The 26,780-nt window shown below is 42.4% G+C and overlaps 1 protein-coding gene across 1 annotated transcript in view; it reads left to right on the plus strand.

Moving 5' to 3' along the window:
* Positions 1–26,780, plus strand: part of LOC146001985 (adenylate kinase isoenzyme 5-like) — a 98,940-nt gene that overhangs the window by 22,091 nt on the left and 50,069 nt on the right. The window contains exon 2 of the mRNA XM_083139696.1: positions 5,210–5,371. Coding sequence (XP_082995822.1) covers positions 5,210–5,371 — 162 coding nt within the window. The remainder of the gene's footprint in view (positions 1–5,209; positions 5,372–26,780) is intronic.

Genomic DNA, 26,780 nt, shown 5'->3' on the forward strand with positions numbered 1-26,780 from the left:
AATGGAACGCGACATATATGCCTCACGGGGTTAACAAACTTTAAACGTGTCACTCATTCCTTTGTTTCCCTTGCTGGTAGTATTCAGTGCTAGATATACTTACATAGGGCAGCAAAGTAAAGTACCATAAAGAGATATCCAGAACAAAAACATAAAGTTGCTTTCTTTCTCTCTCTCCCTCTCTCTTTATTATAGAAACTTTTGCTCGTTTTCGTGTTGTGCAAGGGAATGTAATCAAACCTATTTATATCATATGTCATACATGTAGTGGCCTTACTTTTCACAATCGCAATATCACCGAAGAAAAAGTTAATCGTCAACCGAAATTCCATGTAAGTGGATAATAACAGGATGAGCACATTTTCATTCATACTAAGTCGTCAAATAATGTAAATTTGCCATTTTACACGATTTTTAAGTGTTTTTTTTCTGGAATCTTACCGCATTGTGCACACTTTCGTGAAGAACACTCTCATTTCCCCCCAAAACCGGCCGTGGTCTCAGGAGGTCCACATCACATCGTTTAAACTCAGTGGTGTTAAAATGATACAAATAAATGGTTCTAATCAACACCTCAGAGGTTAATGTTGACCGAAATGTGGTGTGGACCTAGTAGGACCACCATCTGTGTTGCTTAACAGTACCTTGTGTCCAGTGTATTACTCTGCCAGATCAATATATTCGATAACATTCTGCCTCCCCGATGGCGCAGTGGTAGCGTCGTCGCCTTTCGATACATAGTGGAGGAACATAGTGGTTCGGATCCCACTTTAAACTGTAGGTCCAGTCCCGATTAGCCTTACTGTGCATAAATTGGACTTCAAACACCAAATCAATCAATCCATAATATTCTGCTAAAATCAGTATATTATAAATACACTAGACTCTCGCTAATCCGGCCCTCAACAGTCCGCCCTCTCAGTAGTCCGGCCCACATCCGGCCTGTAGTCACTCAAGCAGAAATGACGTGCACAACAATGAATTATCGTGTTCAACAATGTTGTTAGTTAAAAATGTTAAACAATGCTATACATACGTACAGTATTTGAAATTGTGACTTTCTTACAGTAAAGTTCAATACATACTATGGCTTCTAAAAGGAAACACGTAAAATACAGCCTGTATAGTACCTATGTGTTTAAACTACATAGTAGTACGTCATTTCCGGCCCTCTCAATAATCCGGCACATCCGCGAATCCGGCATCCATATGTGCAAGGAATGCCGGATTAGCGAGAGTCTAGTGTATAGTTGTAACAGTTGATATACTTACTGACACGTATATTGCAGGTTGTTGCTTCAATACTATATTTTCAAAAATAATTTGAACACAGTTTATCGAAAGTTGGTGCTCACCCGAAAAATAGTCATGGCTACGTACCTGACCAAAATAGAGTATCTTCAATTTGGGGCGAGGTTTTTCTTAGCAGCAGTGCTAACTATTAATTGTATACAGTCACCTGTAATAAGAAATGGGATACCTAACAGTTGGGCTGAAAAGTTCGTAGGCTAACATAGTATTTTAACATTTTATTATTCAAAATAGTTGCCTTTAAGGGCGATACAACGATTATAGCGGTCATACAATTTTTCGATGCCATTTTTATAGTACGATTTCTCTTTAGCCTCAAAATAGGCCTCAGTTTCGGCGATTACCTCTTCATCAGTGCTAAATTTCTTTCCAGCGAGCATTCTTTTAAGGTCTGCAAACAGGAAAAAGTCACTGGGGGCCAGATCTGGAGAATATGGTGGATGGGGAAGCAATTCGTAGTCTAATTCATATAATTTTGCCATCGTTTTCATTGATTTGTGACACGGTGCATTGTCTTTATGAAACAGCACTTTTTTCTTCTTCAAATGGGGCCGTTTTTTCTTGATTTCATCCTTTAAACGCTCCAACAACGCTATGTAATAATCTCAGCTATCTCGATCAACTTCACTTTACGATCATTTAAAATTATTTTGTGGACTTTTTTGATGTTTTCGTCGGTAACAGCCTCTTTCGGGCGTCCACTGCGTGCATCGTCTTCGATGCTCATTTCGCCTCGTTTAAATTTAGCAAACCACTTCTCAACGGTTGATTTTCCTGGTGCAGAGTCCGAATAATGTTTATCAAGCCAAGCCTTGGCTTCAACAGTATTTTTTTTTCGCCAAAAAGCAATGCTTTATTAACACACGAAATTCTTTTTTATTCATTTTTTCACAATAACGAAAGCTGCTTCACTCACAATGCTATATCTCACGAACTAATTATCCGGCAGCTGTGAAATTTATACACGTATCTTTTGAAGGTTAGTACTAAGTAAAAATCACATGGATTTAATTCTAGTAACGCCATCTATGAGTCAGCCTACGAACTTTTCAGCCCAACTGTTAGATCCTGCACAGAACTTCCCATTGAAAATTTGCTATTAAAATCTACCGTAAAGTTAGGCAACACACATAGCACTTTGCAGGCAAGCGATTATTTCAGGATCTACGTATACCCTAAAATGCATGACTGCGAGGTAAATTGATGACAAGTCATATTTTTTCTGAGCCTTGAAAACAATGCTAAACTTGATATCTGTCTGCTTCCCTTCAGTTAGACCCAAAACAACATTATTTCTATTTTTCATTTATTCGCTTTCTTTCGGGCTATTTTAACTTTTAGGTCGTTTTGGGCATTTTTTGTCGTTTTTATTGCATTTTTCTTTCATTTCTGAGGCTTATTTTTCTCCTCCCTTCTTGTTTCGTGAATTTTAAATGCATTTGCTACCATAACTTACATATTTACATATTACATTCCTAACATGATGTATTATCGCTGTCACAATATTTAAAAGAATATAATCTAATGTGCGCGAAACACAACCGTATTTTCGAATCCTGGCCGACTACTGTATCATGGAAGGTTCACTCTGAAAGAAGATGAATGACACACAGAAAAACCTTGCGGTGTATTTTATGTAACCTTGAAACATAAAGTAAACTATATTAGCACCAGAGGCGTAGCATGGACATTTCGGGTGGGATCGCCAAATCCGAAGGAAGAGTCGGCCCTTTCTTGCTTAATAATTTACTTATGGTATTAGTCGCCACAGGTATTATTTGCCTGAAGTAAGCTGGGTTTTCAATAAAACATCATCATTGCATGTTTTAGCTAGACAATTAGATGCCTCACTATGCCACAAATGTTTTGAACTCTGGTGTTTTATACCTTTCTGCATGACGCAAGTCATTAGAAAACCTACCTGAATCACAAGCGCCTTTGAACAACAGCAGACGTCATTGTTGTGGTTGATCCAACTACTCATTGATTTGGTTTATTTTACTTCGCTTTTCTACCACTTTTGGTTAATCGCGAATATGAATATGAGTGATGATATTGATGAAGGGACACTGACAAAGAACACCCGTACTCACGCCGGGATTCGAACCAGGGACCTCTGTCGTCTTCGCGCACTGTGCAAAGCAGAGTGGATGATCCAAATATCGTACACTCTACTGACGTAATAGTGCCGATTAGTAATTCAGACCACTGTTTATTACATCTTGAGAATGCTGATAAACATTTTAAAATAATTTTCTCCAGAGACCATTCGATGTTAAGAGTTTTCAAATGAATGCTAAACATTTCCATTCACACAATATTAAGTAGTTAGATAATAACGAAAAAATACAATAAAAAAATAATATTTTTGCGGGTTAAGTGGTAGAGCAGCCACAGGCTGAATTTCTATCACGAGGATTTCACCAACTTATTTGACAAAAACTGTGTTGATCTTTTAGTTTCTAATACACATCGCTGTTCGTGCGATAAATTATACAATGCAGTGGCCATTAAGAAGCAGTATATTTGAGATTGGTAAAGTTACGTCAGTCAATATTGCGTAGCATCACATAGCACGAGTTGCATGAGAGCGAAGAACCGGGTAGGAATGCTACCGCTGTCGTCTGCTTCAGAAGGCAGGAAGGGTCACATGAACCAATCACGGTAGACCTCTCGTACGCTGGCGTAAAGAGAGCCCATTTACGCGCGTGCTGTAGAAATGGAAGCTTTCCCTCCATAAAGGCAGCAAGGAATATAGGAGTCCTGTACGCCGAACCTGCTCGGCGTCCGGCCGGGAAAGGCATTGAAAAGAGATGCTAGAACGAGTGTTGAGAGTGGAGCGTTGCAAGCGGATCGCGAAAAATAGCCATTATAATGCCATGAAGGTCAAACATATATGAAATTAGTCACGTTTTACTTTATAATCACAGCATTTAAGCATTTTTGAAATTTTAAATCTGGGAACGCCGGGCGTACGGGCGTACTATAACGCTACGCCACTGCTTGCCTTTATCCCTTTGTTTCAGTAGTTTAAACCACCAAACAACGAGACTGGAAATGATGGCTGCTTGACTGGTTTTGACGACTAACCCTTGTTCTAATTGCAACTTGCTTTTTCTGTTAGATTCTGTGGAACAGCCAATCAGAGCGAAAGTTTGGTCATACGAAGATAATCTGTGAGTTTGGCAAGAGAAATATTTTTTTTTTGTGGTTTCCGACTGTTGGTTGTTTTTGTTCGCTACTCGATCAAAGAAGAAATAAACAGATATGATGTGCATTCGTGTTCATTAAGAGCTTAGGGATTTATCCAAAGCGATGAGATTTGTGCACGACAGATGTGATTAACCGATAATCAAAATCCTTATTAGCAGTAGTGCATTAAATGTTTGACATATTTAGTTAAACAAAATATTTTTTTTAATAAACGAATCTTGCGAATCTTGTTTAAAAAGCTTGTTAGTACATAATGATTACCATATTTTCTTTCGAGCCAATTTATAGCCCATATTTCTCTTTTAATTCTTTTCATTTTTAATAACAGCAGTTTCTGTTCTACAACGTTCTTCAAACCACTCGCCCATCTTTTTAACGTGTCTGCTCTCCGCAATGCCTTGTGGGAACAAAAGTATAACGACAAATACGATAACAAGTATCATGTGAGGCGAAAACTAGCAGATGAGCCAGTACCACACAACTAGTCCAAGTCCAACTGGAAAATCCAGCAGGAAATATAGCCTTGTGATTCAGCTATTATTCTGATCTGCAAAACCCCGAAGACCATGTAATCACCATCTTCACTCAAGATCTACCGAATATATTTTTGTCTAATTAATTATAATATTGTAGGGTAAACTTGTAGAGCAGATTCTATAACGTGTTCTTTTCTTTGTCGTTACAGAGCAGCAGCAGCAAGGGTCCCAGGTGTTCGACGGCCGAGAGCGCGAAGCATGGATGAGGGACAACTCGTACCCCATCACGCCCCCGGAGGGGCACTTCCCCATGCACAACGCCGGACACGTCAAGTTCGAAGTTCCCAAAGTGCCTGTTATTTTCGTATTAGGTGAGTTCATCTATATATTATGTGAGTGTCCGAAGTGTTCTCGAAGGTGGAACCCCCATCTATCTCGCTTCTTTATTTATTTATAAAAGTAAAAATGCGTGAGAAAATTGGGCTGGTTAAGCAAAGCTAATTGTAGGTGGCAGCACGATAGTTGTGTTCTTGCACTTCAGGCAGGCAAATGTTCTTCCATTTAAATTGATTGGGAATTCGATGCTGGTCTTGATCTTATTATCTTAAATTACATGTTTAATTTGATTGTAATCTGAGAAGTTATGTCAAAACACGATAGATGAATAACCAGTGCTTTAAAATTATAATTAAAGAAAAAAAGAGGATCGTTGACAACGGGCAAGATATAGGAATTCACGTGACTTCCAATTTTCGTAATTTGAATGCTTTATTGTTGTGAGTTGATGCGTTAAGGAGTAATACACAATAATTCAGCACGACTTTAATGTTCATACTTTTTGTTCACAAATGCCTTTTTACTTAATTTTACAGTTCTCGACATGGTTATTAAAAACAATCATCTGTTTTATACGTGTATATATGTTTATCGAGAAGAATAGTTATTTATAAGAAACATATGTTTTGTTTCACGTCCCCAACATCTTGGCCGTTCTTATTTACGGGAATTATAATTTTGAAAGCACAAGGTGGAAAATGTTTGATAAATAAAAATAAAACATTCGTTAATATTAAATTATTACTTGAGAGGCCATAGCGTATAACAATAAATATCGTGCACATAGACAGACAGTAAATTCGTTTTTCTGGTTTATTTGGGAAGCTTTTACGATTCCGACACCCGCCGTTGAATTACCCGCACTCGCAACCAGAAAATAACATATGACGTAGTGTATAATGTAAATTTTGTATTGTTAATCTACTGTAGTTTGGAACTACCCAAATGACACAAAGTTTAGTGTTCTTGGTGCTAACATATGATGTTTAATCCGTTCAAGCCACCGTGCCGTTGCGTTTTAATTTAAATTCACAACAATGCAATTTTCGGAAACTTATGACTTGCTACATAATGTAAAAGGTTTACGAAATACGAAACACATATTTATTATCAATTTGGACGAGAAACTCTTCACTTCGGTGAAAATAACGATTGAATAGCCACTCACGCTCCAATCAGTGCCGGATATACAAATCTTGCCCTCCCCTCAAAATATTACCCTGTACAGCTCACCGCTCACGAGAAGATCCCCAAACAAGGGGTGACGGGGAGCGGGTGTGAAGGAAAGGACCGGTCCATTTGCAGATTTTAGGGGTAGCAGAAAGCCTTGCGCTGAGGTTTTTTGAAGTGCGTGGGAGTTGATTTGCGTCAATCACGCAGAGCGTGTCCCCAGCAACAGTTTGCTGCTTTTCTTTCAGTGGCCAGAATACTTTTGTATTGTTTATCCTGTGCATTATTTAGACTGTATTTCAAAGAATTTTAAAAATAATATACGGCAACAACTTTAGGGTTACCAGATGACAAACTTTAAAGAAAGAAAAAGGAATTTTTAGATTGCAAAATGTTGTTAACTTTATACGAAGAAACACGTTTTGTGCTTACTGATGTTTTGGTGGGCTTATAGATCACACACCCCTGTAAAATAATTTTACACCTTTTCCGTATAACTAATAATAGGCCTCATTGTAGACAAATGTCTTAATATTCTAATATTTATTCACTATGCTCCTAATATTATACGGTTGTTAAAAAATAACATAAATTGACATTCTGCCTCGGAGGTTTTTTCCAGGCCTAAAGTCAGGAAACCGTTTTTGTAAGACGTCACTAAAAACACATTTGCATTTTGGCATGGCTCAGATCGTTGATCGACAGAATTTCACTTCTCCACTGCCATGTAACAACAAGAGTACGACATGTTTCTGTCATGAAACTCAAATCAAAGTAAGCCGCGAGTAGACCTAGTGTCCGGGTACTGAACCCTCATTTGGGGCTCGAATCATCATGTGGGGCTCGTCGTAGCCTTAATGGATTTCTCTCGTAAGGCATGATCTCCACTTGATGTATATTTTGAGGGGTAGAGTTGGCAACACTGTGGGCTCACTGTAGCCTTTTATGAGGGGGGTCTATTGCCCTCTGTTTACATCTGGTAACACTGCCGTAGATTTTTTGACAGTGTTGTTAACCTACTGGTTTTTTTTTTCACTGAGGCTCGAATTATTATTTGAGGCTCGTCGTAGCCTTTTATGATGTATATTTTGAGGGGCCTAGTGTTGGCGACACTGTGGGTTTTTACTGTAGCCTTTTATGAGGGGGGGGGGTTATTGCCCCCTGTTTACATCTGGCAACACTACCGTAGTTTGACAGTGTTGTTAACCTACTGGGTTTTTCACTGTAAATTTTCATCAAAGGGTCTGAGGGGTCCATGTATTTTTTATGTCTGGCAATACTGTTGGGGGCCTAGTGTTGGCGACACTGTGGGCTCTTGTTGTAACCTTTTATGAGGGGGGTCTATTGCCCTCTGTTTACATCTGGCAACACTACTGTAGATTTTTTGACAGTGTTGTTAACCTACTGGGTTTTTCACTGTAAATTTTCATCAAAGGGTCTGAGGGGTCCATGTATTTTTTATGTCTGGCAACACTGTTGGGGGCCTAGTGTTGGCAACACTGTGGGTTTTTACTGTAGCCTTTTATGAGGGGGGTCTATTGCCCTCTGTTTACATCTGGCAACACTACCGTAGATTTTTTGACAGTGTTGTTAACCTACTGGGTTTTTTCACTGTAAATTTTCATCAAAGGGCCTGAGAGGCCCATGTACTCTTTATGTCTGGCAATACTGTTGGGGGGCCTAGTGTTGGCAACACTGTGGGTTTTTACTGTAGCCTTTTATGAGGGGGGACCTATTGTCCCTTTTTTATATTTGGCAACTCTATTGGATGTTTCTTTTTTGAGGCTTGGGTTTTACCAACCCATCCGAAGAAAATTCCACTATATGATCTTTTACTGGCTAAGCTAACCTACAAATAGAAATTGGTAACACCGACGAGCATCAAATGATGATTTCGAGCCTCAAATAATGATTTCGAGCATCAAATAATGATTCGAGCCTCAAATGATAATTCAAGACTCGTCAGTGTTGGCAACCCACTCTACAAAAATTCCACTATATGATATTTTGAAGCCTTTCACGGTGTATGTTAACCTCACAAGCAGTGTTGCCAACTCGGGGCGAGGCGTAGCCTTTTGTGGTGTATGTTAACCCTACCAGCAGTGTTTCCAACTCGTCGTAGCTTTTCACGGTGTATAATTTTTACACGCGCGCGCGTGTATTGTGACGAATGCACTCTCTCATCCTTGAAGGATGAATGCATCTTATCGTAATTTTCCAACTGTGGGACCAAATGTTTATATATCGTGACCTTTGTAAACCTCTTTCGGGAACAATGTGTCGCACACACACACGTGCGCGCGTGCCTGTATTGTGACGCAAGCAAACAAAAAAAAACTTTGCCTGTCATTACAAAAAAAAAAAACTTTGACCGTATTCTTAAATAACTAACAAGGACAATGAATCTTTTTGGCTTCCGCAAACAGATCAACATGGAGACTGCACCGCCAAATTTCAATAACCTCTTACCTTCCGTGTTATCTAAACTCAATGGTTTACTGATTGTTCATCTCAACAGCATTTGGACGAAACTGAATGACGATGTGGGCAAGATGTTTTATGTTTTTAATAACAATTTACATTTCTACGAAATTCCGATCGACGGGAAACTTCAAATCACCGTGAATCCGGAAAACGCAGGCGAAATCAAAATTTCTACCGGCAAGAATATTTTTCGAATCAAGCACGACAAGATGCTTTCTAACATTACGTACGATGTTTCTGCAGGAGATTATCTTTACATGGAACTTCTCGGAGATTACGACAAACTCATTCCTCTCTTTGTAGAATTACGAATCGTTTATCCTATTATAAATAACCGTTAACCAAAAATGCCTAACGACATTTTCGGCAACACCAAGCGTGTAGACCACGCAGAAGAGATTCTCATGTTGGACATTCGAGTTAAGAAGTTGAGGACCGATTTGATTGCTTTGCAGGAGACCTTAAACAAAAGTTTAGAGTCGGAAATCGCTACGCTCCAAACGCAATGTCTCGACCCCATTCTGAAAATCGATTCCGAACTGAAGACGCTGATAAAAAATTATGTCGACGTACCTTCTTACGACAACGTTCAAAATATACAGTTGAGCGTGGATTTGCTTCAAAATGATTTGGCCAAATTACAGCAATTTCAATCGAAAAATGAAGATTTGGAAAAATTGAAACTCGAAATCGAAGAACGAACTTCCGCAATAGAAAAGAATTTCTCTGAACTTCAAACCGTCGTGAACGATATAGACGCAGAACGCTTACATGTCGTCGTTTCCAAATTACAAGAAGAATTCACCAGCACGTTGGAAGAAATTAAATCCAAGTTGCAGACTTTGGAAGATACCATGACGAACCTACCATCGTCGGACGAACTGCAGGTCATCGGTAAAAGCGTCGCGAACATAAAAATTCAATTGGAGGCCTATCAAGATTTCGAACACATTCAAACCACCATCGCCACGCTTCAGGCGTCCTTGGAGTTGATCAACGAAGAAATTAAAAATATTCACGCTGAAGCGAGCGCGCTGACGAGCATACAAGACACGTTGAGCACGGTTCAGCATAAAATCGAATATTTAGAAAATTTAAACGTCGAATCCAATCTTGCTCATTTTCATCACGTACTGGACAACATACAGGGTGACTTGGAATCGTTACGGACGAGCGTGCCTTCGAGCGAAGATTTGGAAAAATTGAAAACGGCGGTGACGGCACTATCCGAATCGAGCGACATCAAAAGTTCATTGAGCGATCTCGAGAGTAGGGTGGCCAATCTCCCCACCTCCAAAGAATTGCACGCTTTGAAAAGAAACATATCTCGAATGCTGAAACGACTAGAAACGGAAACGGCGAACGTGGAACAGATTCGAGACGAAATTAGTTCGCTGTTGTCGACGCTGCCCACTTCGCAGAGCGTCGCCGACCTTCACACGCAGTTTACAGAGATGCGAAGCATCGTGAACGATCTTACTGAGAAGAGCTCGAAATTGAATCAAGTCGAGAACCTTCAGAACATCGTCGTCAACATCAGAGATCAAGTCGGAGTGCTGGAATCCACGCAGGAATCGACGCTGGCCTCTTTCGGTGCCAAGTTGCAAGAACTCAACGAAAACTACAAGCAGTTGAACGTGGAAGTGAAAATCAAACCGTCGTTTTCTGCCGTAACGGATACCATAGTCGAGCATTTGCTGCCCATCGAAAATAAACTCGGACACGTTCACAGTAATCTGCTCGGCGTCGACACTAAAGTCGCCAAATTGTTCACCTTGCAAGCCATCGAAATCAACAGCGTACCCAATCAACAGAGAATCTCCACGTTCGTCGAAGGTAACAAACTGTACATGTTGCATCCTTATCATCCGTACTACAAGTTTCTCCTCGATGGCACGATTCAGATAAACGAATTTTCGTACTGGTCTCACGGTAGAAAAGCTAGCGTTCCCACCATGACTTTGATATCGAATCGTGGTGTCCAGAAAGCAGGAAACATTCCTCTGGCACGTTGGAACGAAACGCGCAACATATATGAAATACACGAAGACGAAGATCTTACCGTTTTCGACGTGAGTGCCGGCGATAAGCTGATCATTCAAAACACGAGCGAAGTGCCACCCTCTTTGAATCCCATCACGCTTGTGCTTCTCTTGAAACGTAATCTCTAAAAAAAAAAATGTCTAGGCAAGCCATCGTCGAAGAATTGCATAAACCTGCACGCCGTAACTACGAACGTTTGGCTGTGGTAACCAAGGGCATCGACGACCTCTGGCAAAGTGACCTCGTGGAGATGAGTAGCGGCAATTTGAAAAACATACATAAATTGAACAAAGGCAACAAGTACCTCCTCACCGTCATAGACACATTTTCGAAATTCGCATGGGCTCTACCTTTGAAGGCGAAAACGGGAACATGCGTCACGGAAGCATTCAAATTAATTTTTCGCGAAAGCGGCGGCAGACAACCACGGTTTCTGCAAACGGACAACGGTAAAGAATTTTACAACGCCGTATTCCAAAAGTTTATTCAAAAACACAAGATTCAACATTATTCGACCTTCAGTCACATCAAAGCCAGCATCGTGGAAAGATTCAATCGAACCTTGAAAACTCACATGTGGAAACGATTCACGCTTCGGGGAAATTACAAATGGGTCGACATCCTGCCGGAACTCGTCGACACCTATAATGATACGGTACACAGAACGATAGGCATGAAGCCAGCTGACGTTACGAAATCTGACGAGCAACGTTTAATTTCTACCGTTTACTGTCCAAAGTACACACCCACGACAAAAAAAGCTAAATACAAAATTGGAGACCAGGTGATGATCAGCAAATTCAAACGCACCTTCGAGAAGGGATTCACAAAAAATTGGAGCACGGAACTCTTTACGGTGGTTCGAGTTCTACCCGGAAACCGACACACGTATATAATAAAAGATAGTAGCGGCGAGATTTTGAAAGGAAGATTTTACGAAGAGGAACTCTCTAAAACAAAACACCCCGACACGTACCTCATCGAGAAAGTATTGCGTAGGAAAGGTGACAAACTGTTTGTCAAATGGCTGGGACTTCCGGAAAAGAGTTGGATCGACGCGAACGAAGTGATCTTGTGAGTACGTGGAACGTGGTGAAGCGTCTACCGGATCCGGAAAGTCAAACGAGAAAAAAAAAGAACGGTAAGTTGCTTCCCGACAGCATCCGCTGTCTGATCGTAGGTCCTTCGGGGTGTGGGAAAACGACACTGCTCGTGGACAATTTTCTCCTCGCACCGAATTGGTTAGATTGGAAGAACAGGCACCTGTACGTGTTCTCGAAAAGTTTGGAGCAATCCAAATACCAGCAACTGATAAAACTGTACGATGGTCTGGATATTGCAACGTTCGCCTCGGAAATAAAACCACTCGACGATTGTCGTGAAAATTCAGTCGTTGTGTTCGACGACGCCATCCTGGAAAATCAAAATGAAATTCGCAACTTTTTCACGCAAGGTCGTCACAAAGAAATGGATTGCTTTTACCTAGCTCAAACGTTTTCCAAAATTCCAAAACAGTTAGTACGCGACAACGCTAATTTCATATGTTTGTTTCGTCAAGATCACACCAACCTCAAGCACGCGTACGATGACTACGTAGGCGGAGACATGAACTACAATCAATTTTCGGAACGCTGCTGCTCTACTTGCTGGAACGGTGACGATTTCGGATTCGCGACGATCGACATGACGAGGAAACCCAACGACGGAAAATACAGAAACAAAATCAACGACTTTCTAAACGTTGCAACGTTGTGAGAAACGACGTGTATAAATAACGTCATGACGAAACGAAAAATCGAAGACGAAAATCTCAAGCTTCGCGATTACCTCGCGAAACGCTTCAAAGGTTGGAAATCCGAGAATCGCGGATTCTACGAAGAGAAAAAACGTCAGGATCAACCTGTGATCGATGCCATCAGCGGTCTAGGTAAAGAAATTAAAAGTGTCACGGAACAAAATAAAAATTTGATCAACGAACTCGTACCGCTCGCAGCTAAAAGTTACGCCGTACCCACGCCCATTTCGAGCATTCCTTCGACGCCGTTCGAACTAAAGGATGCACCGGCACGACGTCGAGCCATAGGCAGCACGTCTTCGGATAAAATCGAGTTGGGGCCTTTGGCACGAGACTACCTGATTACGGGGAAATTCGACAAGGATGAAGTGTTCGGATTGTATCCCAGCATGGAAACCAACGAAGGCGGTGGTGTGGTGTGGAAGATTGGGAAATCGAAGGTGACCTTCGAAGGCAACGACATTAAAGTCAATTTAGGCGACAAGGATAGTTGGACCAGGCATCCGGGTACGGTGGGACTGTGGGAACTCGTCGCCAAAAAGCAGCCGAAAGATTACACCGACGAAGATTACCAAAGTTACAAGGAAATTCTGATCATGACGGATGCCTTGTACCAGAACAACGACGCCTCGCAGAATAGGGTGAAATCGAGCAGCGGCGAGAAGTACAGGAATCTCATCAAACCGATTTGGAACCAGGTCAAAACAGGCAGCGGCGTCAAACGCTACAACACGTTACCCAAAGAATTCGTTTGGGTGGACGACGTTAGGAAACTCGTGGACCGATTGTTGGTGATAGCCGGCGAAGAGAATGCAGGCAACCGTAATTTCTACAACGAGAAGGTTGGCATCGTGGACATGATCAGCACGAAACTTTCCAACTTCATCGTGAACGACGACAAGGGCATAGGTTACCTGATCAAAATCATCAACACGCTGCCTCCGAAATTTTGGAACGTGGCCGAAGGAAAGGGACTCGTGAACGACATCATCAACAAGTTACCTTTCGAGATGCATCTACCTGGCTACCAGTACTGCGGACCGGGTACCAAACTCGAGAAAAGATTGGAGAGAGGAGACAAGGGTGTGAATCCGTTGGACGCGGCATGCAAAGATCACGACATCGCTTACAACACCACGCAGACGGATCTGGACGCACGTCACGAAGCAGACAGAAAGTTAGAGCACGCAGCTTTCGAAAGGTTCGTGAGCAGAGACGCATCGCTGGGTGAACGGGTCGCCGCACTGGGTACCACCATCGCCATGAACACGAAACAAAAATTGGGGTGGGGTATATAAATAACATACCGTAAAAAAACTACACAAGAAAAAATCTCAGAATATATATATAAATAACATACCGTGAAAATAACACATAGAGCATCAACATGAAGCCCAAGGGTGTCGTGTACCAGATACCATACTCCAATCTAAAAAATCTAGGTGCTCTCGATGGGTTACTCACCAAGAAACAACGCGAGAAGAAACGTTCTTGCTTGTCGAAAGGACACGGAATGAAATTACTGCTCAGCACACCTCAATTGAAAAGATTGCAGCGTTCGCGGAAACAGCAAAAGATCGGAGGTTTCATATTCAGCATCCCCGCCATCCTGGCAGCATTGGGGGCCGTGGGAAGTTTGGCCGGTGGAAGTGCCGCCATCGCGAAAACCGTCATCGACTCGAAGAAGAACAAGGCGGAATTGGAAGAACAGAAACGTCACAACCTGGCCATGGAGAAGAAAGGGGGAAAGGGCGTGATGAAGAAGTTTAAAAAAAAGAAACAACAGCACTCACCAACCGAGACATTGAATCTCTGATCGGACCGTTACAAATCAAACACTTCAGAGGAGTTTTCATGTCCGACTCGTTACCTTCAAGCGTTAAAAGAAGAGAATGCGGAGTAGTCAACTTGGACGGTCAAGAAAATCCAGGCACGCATTGGATATGTTACCACAAAAATGATGATAAAGCATTCGTTTTCGATTCTTTCGGAGGTGTTCCACCTACAAATTTAATTCATTATCTGAAAACGAACAAAACCTCTATATACTACAACGACGAACGCATTCAAAATTTCGGAGACGTGAACTGCGGTCATCTCTGCCTCTCCGTGCTCGCGTTTCTCTCTAAAATAAATAACCCTACGATCGAGGATTTCCAGAAAGCATTGTGGAACCTCAAACAGCATCACTAGGATGGGCGTGTTCCATCTCACGAGCGAATCTTCAATCTTGAAACTCACGCTGCACGACGACATCGTCTATCCTAAATCCGTGGCTCTACGTGCATTCTACAGCATGTACCTCATACCTAACGTCACGCAGCACAACAACAAAATTAGCGTCGGAAGCGAACACATCGTCGTCACGCCAGGACAATACAATCTTTCCACTTTGCAAGCTCAATTACCCAAAGGCACATACCTTTCTCAAAATTCGGTCACGCACAGAGTGGAAATCCTATCCGCGACGGAGACCGTGGACCTGGGCACCATGGGAGAACTTTTAGGTTTCGAGAACAACCACCCAAAACTCGAAGCTGGCATCAAGCACGTGGCAACCAACATTCCTAAATTCTTGGCCATAGAGACTCTGAACGTACACTGCAACGTGGCGGAAGGCATGATCACGAAATCTTCGGACGGATTGTTAGGAAGTCACAAGCAGACGGGAATCATAGCCACTTTCAAACCAAGTTCCGAATTCATAGAACCGATCATCTACACGCCCTCTTCGCCGATCTATTTTCCAGTATGTCGCAACCGCATAGACGACATAGAGTTGGTGGTGACGAACGAGAAAGGAGACGTGGTGGATTTCGCAGGTGCCACTACGACGGCCATCGTGGAGATCAGCGTATAATAAATAACCATACATGTAAAATGGAGCAAATCGAAAGTTACGAATTGCAATCTTTCCCTCCCAACCGTCGCACGTTCGCCAATCTGAACGAAGCGAACAGGGAGATCGAATACGATGTGGACGTAGGCGACGGGTTCATTCATCCTCACAGAGCGGACCTCTACCTTCAATTCGACGTGGTGAAGAAGGAAAGCGGAGACGCGTTTCCCGCAGCAGCAAACTTGATACTCGTGGACAACTTCGTGCCTCACCTGTTCTCGCAGGTGGAGGTGAGGAAACACAACACCGTCATCGACAGAATAGATTATCCAGGCATCACGTCGACGGCAGTGGGAACGTTGAAATTATCCAAAACGGACGCAGCGTACTACCAGGCCGGGGGATTCGAAGCCGGGACCAAAATATCGACGAAAAGTCACACGGTGCTCTTTCCCACGGTGCTCTTTCACGTTTCGAAGAGCGGCCAACGACAACGACGCACTGATGCGATACGCTACTTTGGGCCCGGACGGCACCACGCCGATAGCCAACACTTTACCCGAAGCAGCGAAATGCGTCATCCGGAGCATGGAATTGAGAATGCCGGTGGTGGAATACGAAACGAACTACGCCCTCAAGTACAAAGCGGAGATCTTGAAAAGTCCGCAGGTGCCGATTCACTTTCACGGTTACCAGTGCGTGCAGAAGATGGCGTCGGGAAGTCACATGGAATTCGACGTGACGACGCAGTTCAACAACATACAGTTCGACATGCCAGATTTCGTCGTAGTGCTTTTTCAGACCGGACGCGATAACGATCAGGAAAAAGATTCCAGCAAGTTCGACGACTGCAAGATCAAGAACGTTTATCTGAAGAACGGTAGGAACGAAGTGTTCCCGCGCGAGAATTACAACCTCGACGTGACCAAAGACGATTACCTCAAACTTTACGAAGCTTACACGGCTTACAAACGCGTGACCGAGGGAAGCGTGGACGTGTACTACGCGCCCAGCGAATTCAAAGCACGGAGACCCATGACCGTCATCAACACATCTAAGAGGAAGCAAGTGGTGGTCAACGATCGTACCAACATCAAGATTGTATGCGAGTTCCACGATGCCTTGCCTGCAGATACTCTGTGCAGTGTCATTCTTATTGCAGAGAAAACATTTGTGTATGACGTCAAGAATGAAAGAGTGACTGAACAGTTTTAAATAAATAAAAAAAAATAGCACACAATAAGAAATGTGGAATTTTATATATATAAGTACAAATTGTAATTAGCAGTTTCCAGAAGTTTAATTTTGCTGTGCCATGCATGCATGTAATCGAGGAAGTGGAAGTAAATTAAAATTGTTTTTTTCGCATTGCCTATTACTTTTTGTTACACTCTGGGCAGGTCTTACTAGTTTGGAGGCGATAGTGGCCCCACGGAAGTGTATGGACCCCACATTCAAGAATACACCTCTTGTCGTCGTGTGCATCCAGAGCAACTTTCCTGACAATATTAGTTGTAAGCACATGATCGACGCTTTGGATACGATGCTCTTTTTGTAGAATGGGCGATTTTGTTCTGAGGCACTCGAGGTAATCCTCAAACTTGAGGTGCTCCCGAACCACTTGCCTGCTTACACCCTTTGCCTTTTTTGTTACAGAACCCTCAGCCCGGATCGCATAGGCTTTGGCACGAAGTCCAGCAAACTCCACAATCACATCCCCGTCTTTCTCGTCCTTGAGTTTGCCGGGTATTTTTTTGTTCCGGGGCAGAATTCCATACCGGTTTAGCTGGGGATAGCCCGATGTGTCGAAGAGCTTGACAAGAGCTGGAACTTTGGCTATATCACCATATGCATCGGCCGTGCGAACATGGTATACCAAGCTGTCTGTGTCTGTGTAGAGGAGCGAGATACTGTGGTTGTAGTGTGCACGTAGTATGCCGTAATATGTCTCGAACATGCACAACTTGCTCAGATCCAAAACTGCAGCTCCCACATAGATGGGCTTGTTGAGTAGCACCTTGCCCCGGTTCATGTGAATCAGAGACATCTGTTCGTTGTAAATTGTTCGAGACCTGAACAGCGGGCTTGCAACAAGTCGACGACACTGTGTTTTCTTCGTCACCAACCTCACATCAACGCGATTTCGCACATTCTCCATGGTCTTCCCAAATACCGCATTGTTCATTAATTTGAAAAAATCGCGATCAAGTTCCGAAGTGGCAGCAGTGCGATGGTTGGTGTTCAGTTCGATGTACGGCTTCAACCATGGAGACTGCCTGAACAAGAGCACGTCGTAAACTGCTTTGACCGAGACCCCTTGCTGCATTAACCACTGGAGGTTCCGGTAGTGTAGCACATAACGCTTTTTGGGCTCCAAGTCCATGACGAGCTTCGGTTGATCCGAGCCAGGTGGACACTTGATTTCCGGAGCAGGCGAAAGGTCACAGAATGTATCCTGCAGCTTCTCGGGGAAGTCAAGGTCCACCTCGGCAAAAAACCCAAACTCGTCGCACTCTTTTTCGATGTCGTGGTATAAAGGATCAACCCACTTAAACTGTCCTGTTGGGAGTGGCTGCATCATGGAGTGCCCGTAAAGATTATTCACGTCAGTGTACATGATGTAGCTTGATGGTTGGGAGGGGTTGTAACCAGTGGCCATGTGGTGATTGTTGGCGTGTGCGAAGCGTTGCGACACTTGGACCATGCCGCCCCGGATAGCTCTCTCGATGAAAAGCATCATATCATTATCGGAGATAAGTGAAAGTTTAACTTTAGTCAGCAGGAGCATGGCCGACCATGCCAGTCCAGGAAGGCTGTAAAAATATACAGGGTCCAGGTTGTAAATGTTTATCGCAGTCGCCCGAAACGCCTGGAACACATCGGCAAGAAGCGTCACATCAAGCTTCAGGTATGCATCGTGGTAATCACCGAAAGTTCGGCAACCCAACTCGACCCACATAGACTGAGCATGCTTGTACTCCTCGTCGGTAATACCAGAACCTCTCAGCTGGCTGTAGAACTTATCCTGGGGAGGCAGCAACTCTTCTTCGAACTTGGAAGGGTCTGTGACGTATTCGTAGGGGTAGACCCCTTTACGTCTGATGAGTGCGACATCTAAGTTCGGGAAACTTGATGTGGTAATGGCTAGTTGGTCGTCTCTGAGCTTCCCAGCAAGAGCATCGAGGCTTGCCTGGAGGAACCTCAGAGAGTCGAGGAACCGAAGCTCGATGCTGCTGCTTGAGTCGGGGATCGGCACCCACTTGCTGATGCTAATATAACGCTCCTCGTTCTGTGCCAGGACATTGATTCTCGCATTGTCGTACCCTAGATGTGTGACCAAGTGATGGAAATCATATCCCGAGCCATTGTGAAAAAAGACCGGTATGAAGCGCGGGTCCCTGGCTCTCAAGTTACATCTGTTGCACCACGGGCCAATGTAGCTTCCGGTCCCATAATGGTCATGGTGGTGGACCTTTTTGTTATCGTCAGTGAAGACCGAGTTGCAAACAGGACAATTTAGAGCTATTTCGTGCTGATGCTTGTCTTCCGGAGACAGAGGCAGCATGGGCTTGGGGGCCAACAGCACCTTCCCTATCTTGATGGCTTCCTGTTGCATTCTCTCCAGGAAGTGTTTGACCGGGTCGGGACCGCGATACACATAGGGCTCGGAGGCAATATGTTGGTCTCGCCACACCACAATATAGGAGTAACTCGAGGCCTCGTGGATTTGGAAAGGAATGGTAGAGGATGTTTCGGGGTTGGGCTCGCAGTTAGACAGAGGTTGAAGAAAGGCCTCGAAGTCTGCTACAATATAGGCAGGATGCTTCACCATAGCACTGTGCATGCGAAAGCACTCTACTGCACCAGGTTTGGGCAGGATAATTCGTGCAGGCTTGTTGGTACCACAGTAGAACATGTGGCGAGCTAGCTTCTCAGCAGCAATGTTGGGACCTCTGATGCGCCGGTAATCCTGCTGTTCTCGATTATTAAATGTAGCCAAGCACCTGCGACACACCTCGACGTGGGTTTTGTCTTTGCTCCGTTGGCTCGAAACAAGCCGAGAGAGGGAACGGATAAGGGTGTAATGGTGATGGGTCTCGTCCTTGATGAGCAGGAGGTTGATTTCTCGTACCTCGTTGTTGTTGCTCACGTTGCTCACCCGGATGGGGTGGACCTCATTTTCGTTCTCGGTGAGACTGTAAACATTGATGGCTAATTGCAGGCCCAACAAGTCACGAGCACGAACCTCAAACTTGCGAATATGCGAGACTTCTACAGGGTAGGCAATCCCGGCCATTGCATCCTCCAGTTCCGACTCATACTGCGTGTAGTGGTTAACACGGCGTGGATTGTTTTCCCTAGGTATAGGGTGCAATGCTGCCAGCACCGACCAGAGGAAGCATTTGGTGTCTTTGTTCTGAATATTGAGAACAGCTTTCCTTGCTTCAACCTCGGGTGGCAGGGCAATATAGCTAGACCCTGCCAGTGGCAGGGACTTGCTAAGTTTCAGACGAAGTTCGTGGGGGTCGCCACACAGCGAACCGCCCGAGCCTTCAGCCTGATGCTCCTCGTGCTTTGCCACAAACTCCTCGACAAACTTGTCGTAGATGCTGTCGAGGTCAGTGATATCTGCCTGATGCAGTGTTTTTGCTTTTGTGGCATGGAAGAATTTATATATTTCATCAGACGGTTTCTTATACTTGCAGCATAGCACAGCATAGAATTTAGTGGAGTATGTAGCCAATGCATCGTTGAGGATGGATATTATCTTAGCTCGCTCGCTCTCCAGAAAACTACGCACATCGCAGAAGCTGTCTGATGTTATGTTAAAGTCTTCTAATAAATGCTCAAACGCAAATCGGTCTGCTTTCTTCGCCAGCTTGACGCGTTTGGCAGGTGGCGATGCATCGAGGGAGGTTACTTCTACCTTTCGCTTGGAAGGTTGCGGTAGAGATGTTCCAGTGCTCTTGCAAGTAAGCTGGTGTCGCTTGAAGTTGGCAATAGAAAAATTTTTTCCACACTTAGAGCACAGTTTGGTCGCACATATTCGCTTTCCCGGCACACAAGTACGACAGTGCCTTTGAAAACGTTTACTTGACACAGCAATTTGGCACGTAGGGCAATTTTTTTCAGAACGCATAATGCAGAGATTTTTTGGGGGTATGTTATTTAATACCTAATGCTGTGCAATGCAAAATATAATTGCTCACTTTTTTTTAAACTATTTTCTATGACCTTACCCGGGTTTTTTTTTCGCCAAATTATATGCTTCTAGTCTCCTATACAATACAATATACGTACAATATTTGTCAACAGTATCATATTTGAGCAGGTCGCTTGTCACCTAAACACTACAGCTCACAGGTTGGCAAAATCTGACATGAAAGCAGATAATACGCTTATGCCTTATTTATATATAATTTTCACGGGCGTACAATATTGTCAACAGTATCATATTTGAGCAGGTCGCTTGTCACCTAAACACTACAGCTCACAGGTTGGTAAAATCTGACATGAAAGCAGATAATACGCTTATGCCTTATTTATATATAATTTTCACGGGCGTACAATATTGTCAACAGTATCATATTTGAGCAGGTCGCTTGTCACCTAAACACTACAGCTCACAGGTTGGTAAAATCTGACATGAAAGCAGATAATACGCTTATGCCTTATTTATATATAATTTTCACGGGCGTACAATATTGTCAACAGTATCATATTTGAGCAGGTCGCTTGTCACCTAAACACTACAGCTCACAGGTTGGTAAAATCTGACATGAAAGCAGATAATACGCTTATGCCTTATTTATATATAATTTTCACGGGCGTACAATATTGTCAACAGTATCATATTTGAGCAGGTCGCTTGTCACCTAAACACTACAGCTCACAGGTTGGTAAAATCTGACATGAAAGCAGATAATACGCTTATGCCTTATTTATATATAATTTTCACGGGCGTACAATATTTGTCAACAGTATCATATTTGAGCAGGTCGCTTGTCACCTAAACACTACAGCTCACAGGTTGGTAAAATCTGACATGAAAGCAGATAATACGCTTATGCCTTATTTATATATAATTTTCACGGGCGTACAATATTTGTCAACAGTATCATATTTGAGCAGGTCGCTTGTCACCTAAACACTACAGCTCACAGGTTGGTAAAATCTGACATGAAAGCAGATAATACGCTTATGCCTTATTTATATATAATTTTCACGGGCGTACAATATTGTCAACAGTATCATATTTGAGCAGGTCGCTTGTCACCTAAACACTACAGCTCACAGGTTGGTAAAATCTGACATGAAAGCAGATAATACGCTTATGCCTTATTTATATATAATTTTCACGGGCGTACAATATTGTCAACAGTATCATATTTGAGCAGGTCGCTTGTCACCTAAACACTACAGCTCACAGGTTGGTAAAATCTGACATGAAAGCAGATAATACGCTTATGCCTTATTTATATATAATTTTCACGGGCGTACAATATTGTCAACAGTATCATATTTGAGCAGGTCGCTTGTCACCTAAACACTACAGCTCACAGGTTGGTAAAATCTGACATGAAAGCAGATAATACGCTTATGCCTTATTTATATGTAATTTTCACGGACGTACAATATTGTTAAGAGCGTCAGTTTCCGTAGAGCTCTCTTTTTCCATCTTCCCTCTATACAGTGAAGCTGTAGAAGACACAATTAGCTAACCTGGCATACAACATACCTTCCTAATTAATATGGATATTGTCACACATTCCTCTTATTTTATACTGTTGTAAATGGAAAAAATTATGTACGGTAAATGTTTTGTACATTATAGGGAAAAAATGCAAAATATCCCCCAACTTTAATTCGATCCACCTCTGAATCGAATTTTTTACATATTTCCACGCCGCTACACATTGTTCTATTTTGCTTCTTTTACTTGCCTTGCTTAATTAACTCTCGCTAATTAGCATTTTTTTTGGAAGAAGTCAAATAGAACAACATATGGCGGTATGAGAAATATGCAAATTAAAGAATATTTTAGTAATATAAGGGCCCTAGCAATTAGCTTCGTCGACTAAGAGTACTCTTTTAAACATCTTCAGCTAGATCGTATTACTAAGCGAGGACGTTTAAAATATTTGGGTGTTGAAAAAGTTTGACCCTACTTTTTATTTCTATTGTTTGCTAATAGATGGCGCTAATAGTACCCCCTCCCCTCCCTCTCCCCTCTTCTCCTCTGCTGTATGACAAATAGCACAAACATAAAAATCAAGATTTTGGAGAGCAAAACATAAAATTTGCATGCATCTGATGTCGAACTGGGAACTTTTATCTTTCGGGGAGTCAACATTATTTTTTTACTCAGTCGTCATATAACATGAACACACGCAAATATTCACATGTGCTTTTTATTATTTTGTGTTCGGTAAGTACAAGTATATTCTTACATAAATTATTGTTTAATTTAATAAATTGTAAACTCGGAGCCTGCTATACTAACACTCCTTCTGTCTATTGAAAGCGAATGTTGCGTGCATACGGAAATAACACAGAAAAAAAAGCGGATGGAAGCAATTTAAAATCAGTGGAGCAAGGTTAGTATTACGAGAGCGTAAAAACACGTGCTTTCATTCAACTTCGAAAAATAAGAATAAATGTGTGCATACAGAACACATATGCTTTCTTTTCACAGTTGTAAAATCATATAAATTGTACATGAAGTAAGTTACGGGAAGGCTCTCTCTTTTATGTCTGTGTATATGTTGTACAATTAGGTACAAGTATTGTACAATTAGGTACAAATTGTTGTACAATTATTTTCCCCAGTTGTCCAGTTGGAGTTGGGGGCATAACACTGGTACTATTTGTAATCACAGTGCTTACTCATGTATTTTGTTTAATATTTTATTTCAAATTCACTGTCAGAAACTAGTGTTGCCAGTTCCTGGATGTAGGTTTACCTATTCTGTTGGTTGTCACTGTCAAGCTTCCAGTATTCGTACAGCATAAAAAGCTATAACCCCCTCTCAAAATATATACATTGTATACGCCTAGATGCTCAATAGCCTAGCAACACATCATGAAAAAACATGTCAAGAGAACCCAGTGGGTTTATAAGTCAGTGTTACCAATTTCTATTTGTAGGTTAGCTTAGCCAGTAAAAGATCATATAGTGGAATTTTCTTCGGATGGGTTGGTAAAACCCAAGCCTCAAAAAAAAAACATCCAATAGAGTTGCCAAATATAAAAAAGGGACAATAGGTCCCCCCTCATAAAAGGCTACAGTAAAAACCCACAGTGTTGCCAACACTAGGCCCCCCAACAGTATTGCCAGACATAAAGAGTACATGGGCCTCTCAGGCCCTTTGATGAAAATTTACAGTGAAAAAACCCAGTAGGTTAACAACACTGTCAAAAAATCTACGGTAGTGTTGCCAGATGTAAACAGAGGGCAATAGACCCCCCTCATAAAAGGCTACAGTAAAAACCCACAGTGTTGCCAACACTAGGCCCCCAACAGTGTTGCCAGACATAAAAAATACATGGACCCCTCAGACCCTTTGATGAAAATTTACAGTGAAAAACCCAGTAGGTTAACAACACTGTCAAAAAATCTACAGTAGTGTTGCCAGATGTAAACAGAGGGCAATAGACCCCCCTCATAAAAGGTTACAACAAGAGCCCACAGTGTCGCCAACACTAGGCCCCCAACAGTATTGCCAGACATAAAAAATACATGGACCCCTCAGACCCTTTGATGAAAATTTACAGTGAAAAACCCAGTAGGTTAACAACACTGTCAAACTACGGTAGTGTTGCCAGATGTAAACAGGGGGCAATAACCCCCCCCCCTCATAAAAGGCTACAGTAAAAACCCACAGTGTCGCCAACACTAGGCCCCTCAAAATATACATCATAAAAGGCTACGACGAGCCTCAAATAATAATTCGAGCCTCAGTGAAAAAAAAAACCAGTAGGTTAACAACACTGTCAAAAAATCTACGGCAGTGTTACCAGATGTAAACAGAGGGCAATAGACCCCCCTCATAAAAGGCTACAGTGAGCCCACAGTGTTGCCAACTCTACCCCTCAAAATATACATCAAGTGGAGATCATGCCTTACGAGAGAAATCCATTAAGGCTACGACGAGCCCCACATGATGATTCGAGCCCCAAATGAGGGTTCAGTACCCGGACACTAGGTCTACTGCCGCGCCGAATTGCATATTCTTACCTATTGTCAGAAACTTGCTGCTCACCAAGATATATGTCACAATTGGTTTGAAATCAAAACCTCACGCGGCGCGGCGGTGACAACAGAAGAGACGCAAAGGTCCAACAATTTTTCTTTGTTGCAAGAAAAGTTTATTTTCTTTGCGCTTGCAACTGAGAGTGTTGTATTTCTTTACTTTGAAATTGAAAACTGAAACAATATTAACAATTGTTTACAAATAACATTTTGTTACTAATCTTGAAGTTAAGCAGCTGTCGATACCCCAAAAAGTAGGATATTTCCAAATTTTCCTAAAAACCCGCCCGGAGCATTTTTATTACCCGAAAAACAGGATTTGTCCGAGTAAAAGAGAACTTCTGGTAACCCTAAATGACTTCACCGGTTACAGCGAGCCCACATGTGTTTTTCACTCAGGGAGCACACCCCCGACCCTAATAGTGGAGTCGTCTGCTGCTACGTCACTTCACTTCCATCAGGGATCTTCTCCTGAGCGGTCAGCTGTACCTACCTACCTCTACACACACACACGCAGGCATATATATATATATATATATATATATATATATATATATATATATATATATATATATATATATAAACTTCTTTAAAGTTTGCTGCTTTTCTTTCAGTGGCCAGAATACTTTTGTATTGTTTATCCTGTGCATTATTTAGACTGTATTTCAAAGAATTTTAAAAATAATATACGGCAACAACTTTAGGGTTACCAGATACATAGGCTACATACATACATACATACACATATATAATGTATGTGTGTAATTATTGACCTCATGTTGACAAAGTCAGATATAAGGGCCTAGAGGGTGATTCAAAAGTCCCTTAACACCCCCTATAAAAAGTAATGGAGTTAGGCTGGGTACAATTGGTCATGATAGAAACAGGTTAGGTTTAGGGGGAACTGCATTGGTGTGTTCCAAGCGGACGGCCGCCATATTGACTTCAACTCAAAAATTTTAAATGGAAAGGGGTAATGTGATATATGTATATATGATACTGTTTTCTCACATCTGGAAAATTATACATTTGTTACAATCATGCAGTCATAATCTTTTCCTGATTAAAGATAGGTTGAAGAAACCTTCACCACTGCATTTCTCGTGAAATTCTAGCCTGATTTGATTCTAATCTGACTGCCACGCGGGAAATCCGGGGTGAGTGATCTAAGGTCAGAATTTTTCCCGGTTTGTCCCCGCATACAGTGGCTCTGTGGCCAACCCAGCCTCAAATCAAATGGTACCCAGGTGGAGGGGGGTCATGAAGGCCACAGCGTGGTGCTGATCACATCACCGCCAAGATAGTCGACGTTAGAAAATATGTGGGGCCCTACCCTAAATGTGTCTCCATGGCCAGGTGCCACGCAAAGGGAACTTTACCTTGACCTGTATGTACAGGGTGGCTCAATAAGTCACTTAACACCCCCAGTACAAGGCCACTGCAGCGCGCAACATGGAAATGGTGATGATCAATCGTTATCAGGCCAAGGGGGAACCACATTGACGCCACCCACACGGTCGGCGGCCATCTTGATGTCCGCCATCTTGAATTCAACTTCAGAATTTTAAATGGGAAGGGGGTCGTGCGTGTGTTTATGTTCATAAGGAAGTTCATAAACAGAATATGCGACCCTTGTCATCTGATAACTAACTTTGGACAAAAACTGGTTCATAACGTTCCCATAAGTGTTCTGGTGTTCTTCCCTATTGAAAAAACTCTGTAAAAAGTACCTTCTTCCATAAGCAAGGATAAAGGAAAAACTGTTTATTTAACAAATCCAAGTAGCCCTATGCATTTAAGGTTCCGTTGATGGAAAATTGACTAACCAATCGTGTTCCAGACAGCACGCCACACCATTAA

This window comes from Lepisma saccharinum, chromosome 1, assembly GCF_977018435.1.
Source record: "Lepisma saccharinum chromosome 1, izLepSacc3.1, whole genome shotgun sequence".
NCBI classification, from domain to species: domain Eukaryota; kingdom Metazoa; phylum Arthropoda; class Insecta; order Zygentoma; family Lepismatidae; genus Lepisma; species Lepisma saccharinum.